This window comes from Bombina bombina, chromosome 6, assembly GCF_027579735.1.
Source record: "Bombina bombina isolate aBomBom1 chromosome 6, aBomBom1.pri, whole genome shotgun sequence".
Taxonomy (NCBI): Eukaryota; Metazoa; Chordata; class Amphibia; order Anura; family Bombinatoridae; genus Bombina; species Bombina bombina.
This window is the reverse complement of record NC_069504.1, coordinates 296,510,944-296,526,613: the sequence shown is the minus strand read 5'-3', so window position 1 is coordinate 296,526,613 and position 15,670 is coordinate 296,510,944. Positions and strand designations below refer to the sequence as shown.

Genomic DNA, 15,670 nt, shown 5'->3' with positions numbered 1-15,670 from the left:
ACCTTTGTAAAAATTCTTGGAGATGTAGCTAGGCCAAACGGCAGAGCCACAAACTGGTAATGCTTGTCCAGAAAAGAGAATCTCAGGAACTGATAATGATCTGGATGAATCGGAATATGCAGATATGCATCCTGTAAATCTATTGTGGACATAAAATGCCCTTGCTGAACAAAAGGCAAGATAGTCCTTACAGTTACCATTTTGAACGTTGGTATCCTTACATAACGATTCAATATTTTTAGATCCAGAACTGGTCTGAAGGAATTCTCCTTCTTTGGTACAATGAAGAGATTTGAATAAAACCCCATCCCCGTTCCAGAACTGGAACTGGCATAATTACTCCAGCCAACTCTAGATCTGAAACACAATTCAGAAAAGCTTGAGCTTTCACTGGACTTACTGGGACACGGGAAAGAAAAAATCTCTTTGCAGGAGGTCTCATCTTGAAACCAATTCTGTACCCTTCTGAAACAATGTTCTGAATCCAAAGATTGTGAACAGAATTGATCCAAATTTCCTTGAAAAAACGTAACCTGCCCCCTACCAGCTGAGCTGGAATGAGGGCCGCACCTTCATGTGGACTTAGAAGCAGGCTTTGCCTTTCTAGAAGGCTTGGATTTATTCCAGACTGGAGATGGTTTCCAAACTGAAACTGCTCCTGAGGATGAAGGATCAGGCTTTTGTTCTTTGTTGAAACGAAAGGAACAAAAACAATTATTAGCCCTGTTTTTACCCTTAGATTTTTTATCATGTGGTAAAAAAGTTCCTTTCCCACCAGTAACAGTTGAGATAATAGAATCCAACTGAGAACCAAATAATTTGTTACCCTGGAAAGAAATGGAAAGTAGAGTTGATTTAGAAGCCATATCAGCATTCCAAGTTTTAAGCCATAAAGCTCTTCTAGCTAAAATAGCTAGAGACATAAACCTGACATCAACTCTGATAATATCAAAAATGGCATCACAGATAAAATTATTAGCATGCTGAAGAAGAATAATAATATTATGAGAATCATGATCTGTTACTTGTTGCGCTAAAGTCTCCAACCAAAAAGTTGAAGCTGCAGCAACATCAGCCAAAGATATAGCAGGTCTAAGAAGATTACCTGAACACAGATAAGCTTTTCTTAGAAAGGATTCAATTTTCCTATCTAAAGGATCTTTAAACGAAGTACCATCTGACGTAGGAATAGTAGTAAGTTTAGCAAGGGTAGAAATAGCCCCATGGACTTTAGGGATTTTGTCCCAAAATTCTAATCTGTCAGACGGCACAGGATATAATTGCTTAAAACGTTTAGAAGGAGTAAATGAATTACCCAATTTATCCCATTCTCTGGAAATTACTTCAGAAATAGCATTAGGAACAGGAAAAACTTCTGGAATAACCACAGGAGATTTAAATACCTTATCTAAACGCTTAGAATTAGTATCAAGAGGACCAGAATCCTCTATTTCTAAAGCAATTAGTACTTCTTTAAGTAAAGAACGAATAAATTCCATTTTAAATAAATATGAAGATTTATCAGCATCAATCTCTGAGACAGAATCCTCTGAACCAGAAGAGTCATCAGAATAAGAATGATGATGTTCATTTAAAAATTCATCTGTAGAGAGAGAAGTTTTAAAAGATTTTTTATGTTTACTAGAAGGAGAAATAACAGACATAGCCTTCTTGATGGATTCAGAAACAAAATCTCTTATGTTATCAGGAACATTCTGCACCTTAGATGTTGAAGGAACTGCAACAGGCAATGGTACATTACTAAAGGAAATATTATCTGCTTTAACAAGTTTGTCATGACAATTAATACAAACAACAGCCGGAGGAATAGCTACCAAAAGTTTACAGCATATACACTTAGCTTTGGTAGTTCCAGCACTAGACAGCGATTTTCCTGAAGTATCTTCTGACTCAGATGCAACATGAGACATCTTGCAATATGTAAGAGAAAAAACAACATATAAAGCAAAATTGATCAAATTCCTTAAATGACAGTTTCAGGAATGGGAAAAAATGCCAATAAACAAGCTTCTAGTAACCAGAAGCAAAGAAAAAATGAGACTGAAATAATGTGGATACAAAAGCGACGCCCATATTTTTTGGCGCCTAAATGCTTTTTGGCGCCAAAAATTACGCCACATCCGGAACGCCGACATTTTTGGCGCAAAAGGACGTCAAAAAATGACGCAACTTCCGGCGACATGTATGACGACGGAAACAGAAAAGATTTTTTGCGCCAAAAAAGTCCGCGCCAAGAATGACGCAATAAAATAAAGCATTTTCAGCCCCCGCGAGCCTAACAGCCCACAGGGAAAAAAAGTCAAATTTTTAAGGTAAGAAAAAATGAATGATTTAAATGCATTATCCCAAATATGAAACTGTCTGAAAATAAGGAATGTTGAACATTCTGAGTCAAGGCAAATAAATGTTTGAATACATATATTTAGAACTTTATAAATAAAGTGCCCAACCATAGCTTAGAGTGTCACAGAAAATAAGATTTACTTACCCCAGGACACTCATCTACATGTTTGTAGAAAGCCAAACCAGTACTGAAACGAAAATCAGCAGAGGTAATGGTATATAAATAAGAGTATATCGTCGATCTGAAAAGGGAGGTAAGAGATGAATCTCTACGACCGATAACAGAGAACCTATGAAATAGACCCCGTAGAAGGAGATCACTGCATTCAAATAGGCAATACTCTCCTCACATCCCTCTGACATTCACTGCACGCCGAGAGGAAAACCGGGCTCCAACTTGCTGCGGAGCGCATATCAACGTAGAATCTAGCACAAACTTACTTCACCACCTCCATAGGAGGCAAAGTTTGTAAAACTGAATTGTGGGTGTGGTGAGGGGTGTATTTATGGGCATTTTGAGGTTTGGGAAACTTTGCCCCTCCTGGTAGGAATGTATATCCCATACGTCACTAGCTCATGGACTCTTGCTAATTACATGAAAGAAATAGAACCAAATAAATTTCAAAGAAGTCTTAACCTGCCCTTTACCAGCCAAGCTGTTATACGGCACGTACATCGAAATATTAGGGAGCTGATTTCGAACCCCAATTATAAACATGTTACTTGGGAAAGAACTCAGGAATTCGTTCCTTAATAAGAACAACCAAACTAGTATAAGCTTAAAGTTTTAGTCTTAGAACTCAATCTTGAAGCCCAGAGTAACAGTTAAGAATTGAATCCAATTATAAAACAAATAATTGATTATCTTAGAACAAAAGAAATATGGATTTTTTTTATTTTTTTTTAAAAATCACAAAATTCTTCTAGCTAAAATAGCTAAAGACATAGATTAACCTTCATTTGCGAAAATATTCAATAAAATGAAGACACAAATGAAATTATTAGCATGATAGACCAGTTAAAGGAACAGTCAATACAGTGGACTTGCATAATCAATAAATGCAAAACAAGACAAATGCAACAGCACCTAGTCTAGTAAATGTTGTCCCTTAAGAATGCTAAAATAAATCATAATCTGATACTTGATCTTAAAGTAAACAGAACAAAAATGAAGCAATTGCAACATCCAAATAAATCACAGGACCAAGAAAAGTACCTGAAAACTAAATAATTTTCCATAAATAAGATACAACCATCTAAAGGAAAATAAATACTATTTTGCTATAGAAACAATAGCATAATTAGTAGGAGTAGAGATAGCCCCAATAAATTGGAGAACCCTCCAAATTGAATATAACTGCCGGCAAAGAATATAGTTTAAAACCTTAGAAGAAGAAATAAAAGAAAATTATCAGCCTATTCCATTCCCTAGTATGAGGAATTGGAAAGAAAACTTCTGAAAACACAGAAGAATAAATAAGCAGAAATAGTGTCAGCTAGTCTTAAAGAACTAGTTACCTTAATATCCAAAATAATCAACACCGTTTCAACAAAGAACAAATGTACTTTAATAAAGAAATAATAAAAAAGATTTGTTAGTGTCAATATCTGATGAAGAAAATTCTGAAAGAGAAAAATCATCATCAGAGAAGAATAAAACAGTATGTTGTTGGTCATTTGAAACTTCAATAATTAAAAAAGAAGTGAGAGAGACCTAAAAATTTTATTAGAAGGCACGAAGTCAGACAAAGCCTTTAAAATAGAATCAGAAAAATATTTCTTATAAATCTTTTAAATATTTCTTGTACATAAGATGTAAGAATGGCAATAAAGCATAAATACTAATGGATTCTGCATGTAAAAGTATATCATAATAACTTATTACAAACCATAGCTAAAGATAAACATTTATAACATTTAAAATAAATGAACTTAGCTTTGGTAGAACTGAACTCAGTTAAGCTTTTTTCCAGAAGTAGCTTTTGATCCAGGGTCAATCTGAGACATCTTGCAATATGTAATAGAAAAAACAACATATAAAGCAAAATTGATCAAATTCCTTAAATGACAGTTTCAGGAATGGGAAAAAAAATGCCAATGAACAAGCTTCTAGCAACCAGAAGCAATAAACAATGAGACTTAAATAATGTGGAGACAATAATGACGCCCATATTTTTTAGCGCCAAAAAAGACGCCCACATTATTTGGCGCCTAAATGCTTTTAGCGCCAAAAATGACGCCACATCCGGTAACGCTGACACTTTTGGCGCAAAAACGTAAAAAATGACGCAACTTTTGGTGACAAGTATGACGCCGGAAATAAGAATGACACAATAAAATGAAGCATTTTCAGCCCCCGTGAGCCTAACAGCCCACAGAGAAAAAAGTCAAATTTTAAAGGTAAGAAAAAAATTGATTATTCAAATGCATTATCCCAAATAATGAAACTGACTGTCTGAAATAAGGAATATTGAACATCCTGAATCAAGGCAAATAAATGTTTAAACACAAATATTTAGAACTTTATATAAAAGCGCCCAACCATAGCTTAGAGTGTCACAAAAATAAGATTTACTTACCCCAGGACACTCATCTACATGTAGTAGAAAGCCAAACCAGTACTGAAATGAGAATCAGTAGAGGTAATGGTATATAAGAGTATATCGTCGATCTGAAAAGGGAGGTAAGAGATGAATCTCTACGACCGATAACAGAGAACCTATGAAATAGACCCCGTAGAAGGAGATCATTGAATTCAAATAGGCAATACTCTCTTCACATCCCTCTGACATTCACTGCACGCTGAGAGGAAAACCGGGCTCCAACCTGCTGCGGAGCGCATATCAACGTAGAATCTAGCACAAACTTACATCACCACCTCCACGGGAAACAAAGTTTGTAAAACTGATTTGTGGGTGTGGTGAGGGGTGTATTTATAGGCATTTTGAGGTTTGGGAAACTTTGCCCCTCCTGGTAGGAATGTATATCCCATACGCCACTAGCTCATGGACTCTTGCGAATTACATGAAAGAAAGTACAATATAAAACCATGTGCCTGTAAGGCATTGATAAGCAAGATGTGGTAAAAAGCAATAATCTTCTATATTGCTTAAACTACAATGTATGTCTTTGTGTCTTTAGTGTATTTGGATGAACTCCAATACTATAAATAAAAAAATGTAAACAAAACAAAATGCACCAAATAGACATAAAGTGGTATACCACAGAATAACATGATTTGTGTGAAAATAATACACTTAAAAATAAATCTAACAAGTGCAAATCACTAGTGTCTTCAAATTTATATTTGCACACACCTTCTATAATAGTAACATAGTAGATAAGGTTGAAAAGCCTGAAGTCCATCGAGTTCAACCTATACAAATCTAAAATACTTACAAAAAGCTTAAATAGCCCTACTAAAAGGTGACCCATTTAATACTAGCAATCATATCCATGAATTTTGTTTATATACAGAAATGTATCCAGACTATTTTTAAATTTATCTAGGGCATTGGCATTCACTACCTCCTTTGGTAATGAGTTCCACAATTTTATTGTTTTTACAGTGAAAAAACGTTTGTTGCAGGAGATTAAATCTCCTTTCCTCCAACCTTAAATTGTGACCTCTTGTCAGAAACAATTTTCTTGGAATAGACAGAGCTTCTGCCATCTCTGTATATGGGCCTTGAATATATTTATAACAAGTAATCAATGTCACCTCTCAATTGCCTTTTTTCTAAAGAAAACAGACCCAGTTTGGCTAGTCTCTCCTCATAGGTTAAATTCTATAATCCCCTTATTAGCTTTGTGGCCCTTCTCTGAACTTTTTCTAGGTCTGCAATATCTTTCTTTTGCGATTGGTCCCCAGAACTGCACTCCATACTCAAGGTGAGGTCTTACCAGGGCTTTATATAGAGACAGAATTATGCTTTCCTCCCTTGAATCAATGCCTCTTAATACATGCTAATATCTTATTAGCCTTTGAAGCCACTGCCCTGGTGTAAAAAAGCCACCAAGTGGGAATCAACAATGTAAACAGGAAAGTATAAATAAAAGGAGATGAAAAAACATTTATTTCCCAGGATTTAGATATTTTGGGTTTCACATCCCTTTAATAAAAGTAAGGAAGTTTCTTTTCTCTGATAAATTTTCTGAAGACAATATTACTACTGTAGCAAGGGATTATGGGTGTGGAAAAAGATTAACCGTATCTGTCTTATCTTGCTGCTTCCAAACCATTTTAAAAAGGAGACTTTATAAGTGTCAATACATAGAATCACTTTCTGTGGTGAAAGATAAATTTAAAATGCTGTGCTGAGATTTTCTTTGGGGAATCTACTCTCCTGACTGAATAAGACACAGTAACATTATATAAATAAAACATAAAGCAAATTAATTAACCCCTGAATGCCAGTAAAATGCATACAACATTAACCCCAAGGCTAGAATCAATGTAATTAGACCCTTAGCTACCAATAACAGTAATCAATATCATTGTCTGTAAGTAAGACACACAGTGATTAACCCCTTTTGCTGCAAGTAAAAGCCTAATTAAGCCACTTGGTTTCCAGTGTTACATACAACAGTTCTAAACACATTTGCAGTGGGTAACACACGTGTGTGATTAACCAAAATCTGTTCCCTACGGTTTAGTGACTGCTCGTTCACTTGTATAGACTGCCTAGCACATTGTATATTTAAGCAACACCATACAACTTAAGTTTTTTTTTTTGTTTGTTTGTTTTTTATTTAGGCATCTTACACAAGTAATGCCTAAAAAAAATAGACACAGGTTAAAACATTCTATTTTATTTATTGTGTATTATATTAAATACCCATGAATCGAGATGATTCATATTTTGGAGACAATAAAAATTAAGGATTAAAATGCAGAATATATATATATATATATATATATATATATATATATATATATATATATATATATATATACATATACATATATACACACACACACATATATACATACACACACACATATGAACACATACATTATATATATATATATATATATATATATATATATATATATATATATATATACATATACATATACACACACAGATATACACACACACACATATATATATATATTAATACATACATACACACACATATGAACACATACATACACACATATATATATATATATATACATATATATATATATACACACACACACACACGATTGTAAAGCTATATGCAAAAAAGGAGGCATGTGCAATTATTATTGTAATAACTACAGAAGTATAATAAAATAACGAAAAAAAGGTGATGCTGAAGATAAAACAACATGTGCTCATCCAATCCATGGGCATTCATGTACAAGCTGTACAAGTCTCATAGGTTAACACCAATAAACCTTTATTCTCAGCATTTCTCTCCCAATTCTACTCCAAGTAGCCTCTAATTCCCCCTAGCCCTAACCACTTAACTCACTTGTTGCTATGAGGCCAAACAAAATGATACCTGCCTCGGTAAAGCCCAACAAGAGATTTGGCATAATCAGTTTTTGTGCAAAAATAAGTTGCATGTTACATAACATCCATCATTAATATTCATAACAAAAAATCATAAATGATAAATAATTGTGTACAAATACCTGCTTTGCCTATCTGAACGGCCAGTTTAGTAAGCTTCCCTTGGAGAACCGACTTTTCTTTCTTTGGCATACTTATTTTCTTCTTGTCTTCGCCATCGCCACCATCTTCGCTTTTTAAGGGTTGCATTTCCATTGCTGCACCATCTTGAGCTTTTGCTTTAATATTTTTAAAGAGAATAAAACAAAATGAATGTATTTTGTACTGTATTTCATTCACAAAATAAATTAGTGTTGATATCACAATTTATGGACGTTCTGAACTTTTTTAAATGTATTTTTTATTTTTATTTTTTAATAATGAGCGTGTCTGTGCTTCAGTCTGCAGGAGATGTGCCCCCCACCCACCAGAGAGTCCAACAACCAATAAGCAAACCTCCATTTCTGTTTCTTTTTATATCAATGTAAACAGCTTTACCTTTTTTACACACAAAAATACTCCCATTGTGTTTAAATGTGGCTGTTTATATACATTATAGATTTTTAAATCTATTTTTTTAATGTCCTATGTAATGGAAGCTTAAAATAATTCATAGATAACAGTATAGACCCCTGAGTAGATGTTAATCACGGTGGATAAACTAAAATATTGATTATGTGTCAATCATATAGCTTGTTTTGCAATGAATCTGGTAATACCACTTGTATTTATTACATCTAATAGGATGCAATGATTGTATTGCAATTTTCATTTTCTATACAGTTTGAAGTATTATTAAAAAATGTAAAAAGTCCAGCTAGGCAACAAAACTTCTTTATTGAGGAGTTAAAGGCCAAATACAAAAGACTACTTTTCGGGAATCCTGCCTTTTGGGCAGGACTAAGGGCAGGATGCCCGAAATGAAGTCCTTTGTATTTGGCCTTTAACTCCTGAATAAATAAGTTTTTGAATTAAGAGCAGTGCTGCCTGGCTGGATTTTTTAGGATTGATTTGGATCTATGCAGTGACCCTTAGATGTAACAAATTTGTTTTTCCCTAACCCAAAATATATCATAATTATGAATAATGGATTAGAATGCATAGTCACATAAAACATGTAAATTTTTTTTTTTTTAAATTATGGGAAACTTTAAAAGGGACAGTTAAAAATTTAAACTATTTTTTTTTTATAATTCAGACAGAGAATTCATTTTTACTACTATTATCAAATTTGTTCTTTTGTAATCCTTTGTTGAAGAGTAACCTAGGTAAGTAGATAGGAGCTTAGCAGCGTGCATGTGTTTAGCATTCTATGGCAGCAATGTTTGAAGCCATGTATAAAATTGTTAAATATTGTTGTAAACACTGCTTCCACATGGCTAAGAACATGCGCATGCTCCTGTGCTCACCTACAATTACTCTTACAGAAGATACCAATTTAACTAAGCAAAATTGAAAATATTAATAAATTGGAATGTTCTTTAAAATGACATGCTTTAAATTTAATGTTGACTTTGTCCCTTTAAATACATTGTTAGTAGAATATTTAGGTAAATGTTAAAATAATAAAAAATAAATAAAAAACAATTACAAAATACCTTTGTTTCGATTTTCAATAGCTCCATCTTGCTTTTTACCTGAAAGCAAAGATACAGTGGTTAAAATTGTGTAGGCATTTTAATTAACGTAATTGATGCTAGCAAATATTTATCTGGAAATCAAACATGAAAAAACAACAAAAACACACACACCGACCGAACTAGCTGAATTTAGCAAACAAAAACTATTTCATGGGTGAAGTTTCCGGGCACAAAACCTCTTCTTCAGACCAAAAGAGTATAAAAATCACTCACTACAGAGTTCCAAACTGCCACTGGAACCAACACCAATAGTGCGTCAAAGGCTTCATGAAATGGATTTCCATGGCCAAGAAGCTGTACACTAAGACTGCTCGATTAACCGCAAATGCGATTTAAAACCGTGATTAATTGCCGTGATTTTAAAACCGCAAGAGTATGTGATTTTTAGCCTTGCCCCTTTTGATGTCACCTATGACATACAGGAGGGCTGGTGTTGTGTCGAATTGTCAAACTCTTTGGCATTTGGAACCCTGTCACTTCCGGTGATGTTTCTCCGCATGTGCAAGAGAGACAACCTCCTAAAATCAGCTGTTACAACAAATTGCTCCATCATGCGCCGCAGACTTGCCGTGCCCGCCTTTGCGACATTGAGCCGACTTACTAGGAAACGCTGTGGCTGATGCGGGTTACAGGGAGGGAGGGTGCGCTGGGACTTATGTGGGTTGGGGGCTGATGGTAATTACAGGCAGTGCTTATGATGTTAAAGGGGGTGTGCTTATTGGGGGGTTACAGTGGGAGCTGATGGGACTTATGTAGGTTACACAGGGGGTGCTATTGGGGGTTACAGTGGGAGCTGATGGAGCCTATGTAGGTTACAGAGGGGGGCTTATGGGGTTACAGGGGGTGCTGACGTGCACTGACAAACAATCCAGCCTTAGCGCCTCTGCAGTACAGTAATCCCCTATATATATATATATATATACATACATATTTACACACACACACACACACACACACACAGTGGGTGCATTAGATGTCCAAGTTCATATAGGTGTGATGGCCAGGTGTCCACATACATTTGCCCATATAGTTTATATTACAGTAGGACTCACCTTGACCAAAAAAAGTCGTAGTGTACAAATATATAACACTTATTGCTCCTATTTGAAAAATGCCAGAGTTAAAGTTCCTAATCAGACTCTCAAAAGACTGAAAATGTAATATTTTTAAACATTTTATAATAAAATTTGTTACAACAACGGAATATATATAATACAAAACTGCCTGTAGGGCGATGACAATAATAAAATGGCATGATGTGACATTTTTGTGATGTTAATTCACAAAAATCTCTAAAAAGTGGGGAATTTTAAGCTTGGAATTTTCATTTTTTTTTATGATTATTTTTTTAAGTTCTGGCAAACATACACTGATTTTATAAAAACATTCAACCATTTAATAAACCCAAAAGCTTTTTGTTTCACAAAAACAGCTCAATCATATCAAGGGCGGTAATAGGTTGGGAATTAAAGGAACATTAATTATTATTTTTTTTGTTTCATGGTTCAGGCAGAGCATACAGTTCTAAACAAATTTCCAATTTGCTTCATTCTCTTTGTACCTTTTGCTGAAATAGCAGCAATGCACTAAAAGGATCTAGCTGAAAACAAATCATATGCATTCAGCCACCAATACCCAACTAGCTCCCAGCTGTGCATTTCTGCTCATGAGCCTACCTAGATAAGCTTTTCACCAAAGGATACCAAGAGAATTAAGCAAATTAGATAGTAGAAGTAAATTGAAAAGTTGCATGCTCTGTCTGAATCAAATTTGTATTTTGAGTTTAGTGTCCCTTTAATGCATGTGACAATTTCTCTACTGAAAGGATGGTTGATTCAAGGGACAGACATCTAACAGAGATGCTAAAGACAAAATCTATATGGTAAATTAAGAATGCCTGGGATATGCAGAAGGCTGTCCTGAGAGTTAATTCAATACTCACTGCTAGGGAATATCGATTCTTCTTTGCAATTAAATCCTATGCTTCTTTACTAGTCTGAGAGTGTGTAATAATAATTGTAGACCCTACATTATGTGATTTAAATGTATACAGAAGTATAGTTAAGGATATACATTTTTTATTACAAAAAAAATCACTGCATTATCCTCACCTAGATAACACTTGAGCTCTCAACTGCTCATTCTATTTGAATGCATCTCACAAGGCACATCCCAGGCCCAGTGCAGACCAAACAAGCTTTAAATGTAAACTGCACAACAACAAAAAACATCAGAAAAGCTACACTACCCTATAAAAAAAAAAAATACAAAAAAAGACTTGGCACAAATTAGAAAAATAAATGAAATAAGACTATTTGTAAGCAGTTCGGAGGCTGCATGGCTTGGCTTTCTCAATAACTACCAATTAAACCAGTGATAGTAATTGGTCATAGATTAATTACATGGATATGAGACAAGAGCGTTTCTTTAAATAGCCTTCTTTATCAGGCATTAAAGATTATTACTGCAAAATAGGTTCAGAGGAATAAAACATTTACCTAATGGCTTCCAAAGAGAGTAACCTTATTAGATTGCCCAATATCAGGGAGTGGTGGTACAAAAGCAAAACAAGCACATGAATAAGTAAATACATTAAATAAATCTTCACTCTATGCAGAGTTGAACTGGAAATCACATTCAGCTGAATGATACATTTCATGAATCTCCCTCTAATTATGGGTGCTGCCATTTTGGAACCTAGGTTTAACTGCAGGTACCTGAAGGCAAGTCACTGAGCATGTGCAAACATGTAAGCACTTCATAGTAGATGGATTTCAACATGGCGGCACCCATGACTAGAGGAAGGCTGGCAATAACCTCAGTACTATGCTTAAAAAAAAAATACATGACTGATCATCGAAGATGAAATTTTTATAACAATGTAATATAACTACATTTTACAAACGTCCCTTTCTCTTCATTTGCAGGATTACAGCGTTTCATTTTGACAAACAGATTTTAGCTTTTTCTACAGATAACAATCAAATAACCCACAATCATTCTTAACATGATCTGCAGATTCAAGAATCTAATGCAGAGCAGGCACCTGTCATCCGATGCTCTCAATTTTAAGTCATTTATCACCATAGCAACATTCCACTGCCAAAAGGACACACTGAATGACTTAAAACTGAATGTCAACCTTCCTCATGTGCTGTTGACAGGGGACCTTTCATGGGAAAATTGGTACAAAAAACAGGCAAATCATGCAGATCAGACCGCCTGTTCTGTACTGCTACTTGGCAGACATCTGCCAAACATGTATTTGCATGACATGTAACACTATATTACATTTCTAAACCTAAATTCTCATTAGATCCTATATAGTGTCCTACCAAAGTGACATTTGTACTATGTGCTTCCTATTTCACTCCCACATTGCAATGTACCCTTTGATGTTTTTACATACCGGTTCAATGAATGAGCAGCCTTTTATAGAAAGCGACATGCAACAATTACAACATCAAAGCCTGAAAATTCATTGTTTATGGTCACTGGAAATGGCGATATGTAAAATGAAGTCAATATAAAGAAAATGATTTTACAGCACATTAACCAGTTACTTGAGAATACGGCTTAAAGGACTGGTTATTTACTATGTGGTATGCTATATAAACCCCATGCACTTTACAGTTAAAGGGACATTCCAGCAAAAATTGAAATCCACATGGATACATTTTAGTTTTGTATAGAACTAATTTTTAAAATATACATATATCAGCAAAAATGCTTCTTATAAAAGCTATAGCTGTTTCAAAAGTGTATTCAAGTATGAGCCTAAGGTGCTTGTACCATATGGTAAAGACTCCAATTGTTAATTGCTGACATAATACAAGCCCCACTGGTGCTCTAAGCAGCTGCAGACGTTAAAATGCTGGTGCACTGAGAATATCTAGCTGTGCTTCACATGCACAAACAAATTATGACTTACCAGATAATTTCCTTTCCTTCGGTACAGGGAGAGTTCACAGCTGCATTCATTATTTGTGGGAAATACAGAACCTGGCCACCAGGAGGGGACAAAGACACCCCAGCCAAAGTCTTAAATACCTCCCCCACTTCCCTCATCGCCTAGTCATTCTGCCAAGGGAACAAGGAAACAGTAAGAGAAATATCAGGGTGAAAAAGGTGCCAGAAAAAAAAAAATTAGAGCCGCCCATCGGAGAACACGGGAGGGAGTTGTGGACTCTCCCTGTATCGAAGGAAAGGACATTATCTGGCAAGTCATAATTTATGTTTTCCTTCTTAATACAGGGAGAGTCCACAGCTGCATTCATTACTTGTGGGAAATTATACCCAAGCTACAGAGGACACTGAATGCTAACGGGAGGGAAAAAGAAGAGGCGGCCCAAATCTGAGGGCTCCACAGCCTGCAACAAACCCAATCTCCCGAATGCTGCTTCAACAGAAGTAAAAAAGAAAAAGAATGTTAGGAGGACCAGATAGCCGCCCAACAATCAGAACCATAGAGATCTCATGCCAGAGACCCAAGAAGATGTCACTGCTCTTGAACTGAGCCATAACCTCTGAGGAGGCTAGTGTCCCACTGACTCCTAGGTCAAGCGAAAAAAACACTCCTCCAATAAAAATAAAGAAGGCAACTAAGCCTCCATAGTCCAAAAGAACATCAAGGAAGATTCCCTGAAAGGGGAAAAACCCTTTTCCATTTAGAAAGACATAAAATAATAATCTTAGGGAGAGAACCCTAACAAAACTTGTAAACACCCTTAATAAAGAGGAAACTCCTTTAAGGAGTACGTATTGCAAAATTGGACCATGGCATATAGAAAACCAAGAGAAACAATGGATGTATAAGGACGCCTGATCGGCTTTCCCAATCAGATACCGACCCTCAAAACAAGAAAAGATAGTAGGGAACATCCGTTCCTGAAAAACCCGCTCATACAGTGGATTGCTGACAAAGAGCCGTAGTGGGCCTCCACCCACCACCAAACACGAGGCCCTCCCGTCTACTCAGTAGGAACTCTACCTTTCCAAAAGGAGATTACCCAACTGTAACGAACCTAGAAGACCAAATCATCAAAGCAGAATGCTTGACTGAGGAACCATAGGAATAGAACGGAAGGAAACTCCTGATCCACGGACCCCCATAGGACACCTGCTCCCCACAGGCAACAAAGTTAAAACCGTCCTGGAAGAGCTAAGAGAATCTCACTCAAACAGAGAGGTCTGACTGGAACACAGGGGATCGATTCACCCAACCGGTATTCCCTATAAGTCTGTTAAGACAGATTTAGGTAAAAAAACAATGCCATGCCGAACACTCGGCCGGCTATATCACCCTCCACCCCATGCCAGTGAAGTCCAGAAGGGGGACTGGAGGGCATATTGCAATATCTCAGGAAAAAACTTCCTGTCTATAAGACAAAACAGCATCCAAGAATTCACCCTGGTGTCTACACCAGAAATTCAAGTCTAGATCAAATTTTGAGAGAAAATCCCTAAAAATCTATTAACAGCCAATGGTAAGAAAACCAGAAAAGCTAAGACCTGGGAGCTACTCTAAACTCTGGAGCAGGATACTGCCACATTAAAGCCCCATATCCCAAAAACGAAACCTAGGATCAGAACGAGGTTTGCTGGAAGATACGGTTCCTAAGAACCGGATTTGCTCAAAGGATGAAATAGGAAAGACATCCTTCTTCCTGAACAACAGGAGAGAACCTTACATTCTCAGGCAAAAAGGGGAACTAATAAGCTCTGCTTAACAGTCCTAGAACCCAATTAGGACAGGAATCCCCTCTCCTTATTGGACCATACACCAACAGTGGAAAGAAAATATTCGCACAGTGCAATAGATACCGGGACAATAACTCCAAAAGACATCCCAAAAAACTTCCCTCTCTCTGCCAAAGACAAAATCAAGAGAAGAGAAAAACCGCCCAAACAAAAAAAAAAAGCCTAGCTCCGGTCTCTAGTATCCCTAGATCCATATGATCCTGTATCAAGCGCCCATCCAAGATAATATATAAAACAGGTCCAGCCTGTACTCTAGAATAGATGAACCTGATGTGCCTGGACCAGAAGCTAGAAAGAAACTCCTTCTCTTGAGTAAAAGGAAGGAGCAGAACAAACTAGTACCCAAAACAGGTCTGCCTGTCA

The 15,670-nt window shown here is 36.0% G+C and overlaps 1 protein-coding gene across 10 annotated transcripts in view; it reads right to left on the bottom strand.

Moving 5' to 3' along the window:
• Positions 1-15,670, bottom strand: part of ATP2B1 (ATPase plasma membrane Ca2+ transporting 1) — a 413,071-nt gene that overhangs the window by 107,743 nt on the left and 289,658 nt on the right. For all 10 annotated transcript variants that reach the window (XM_053716915.1, XM_053716922.1, XM_053716914.1 and 7 more), the window contains 2 exons: positions 9,506-9,544; positions 7,991-8,146 (listed from right to left, as the gene is read on the bottom strand). In XM_053716915.1, the coding sequence (XP_053572890.1) occupies positions 7,991-8,146; positions 9,506-9,544 (195 nt within the window). The remainder of the gene's footprint in view (positions 1-7,990; positions 8,147-9,505; positions 9,545-15,670) is intronic.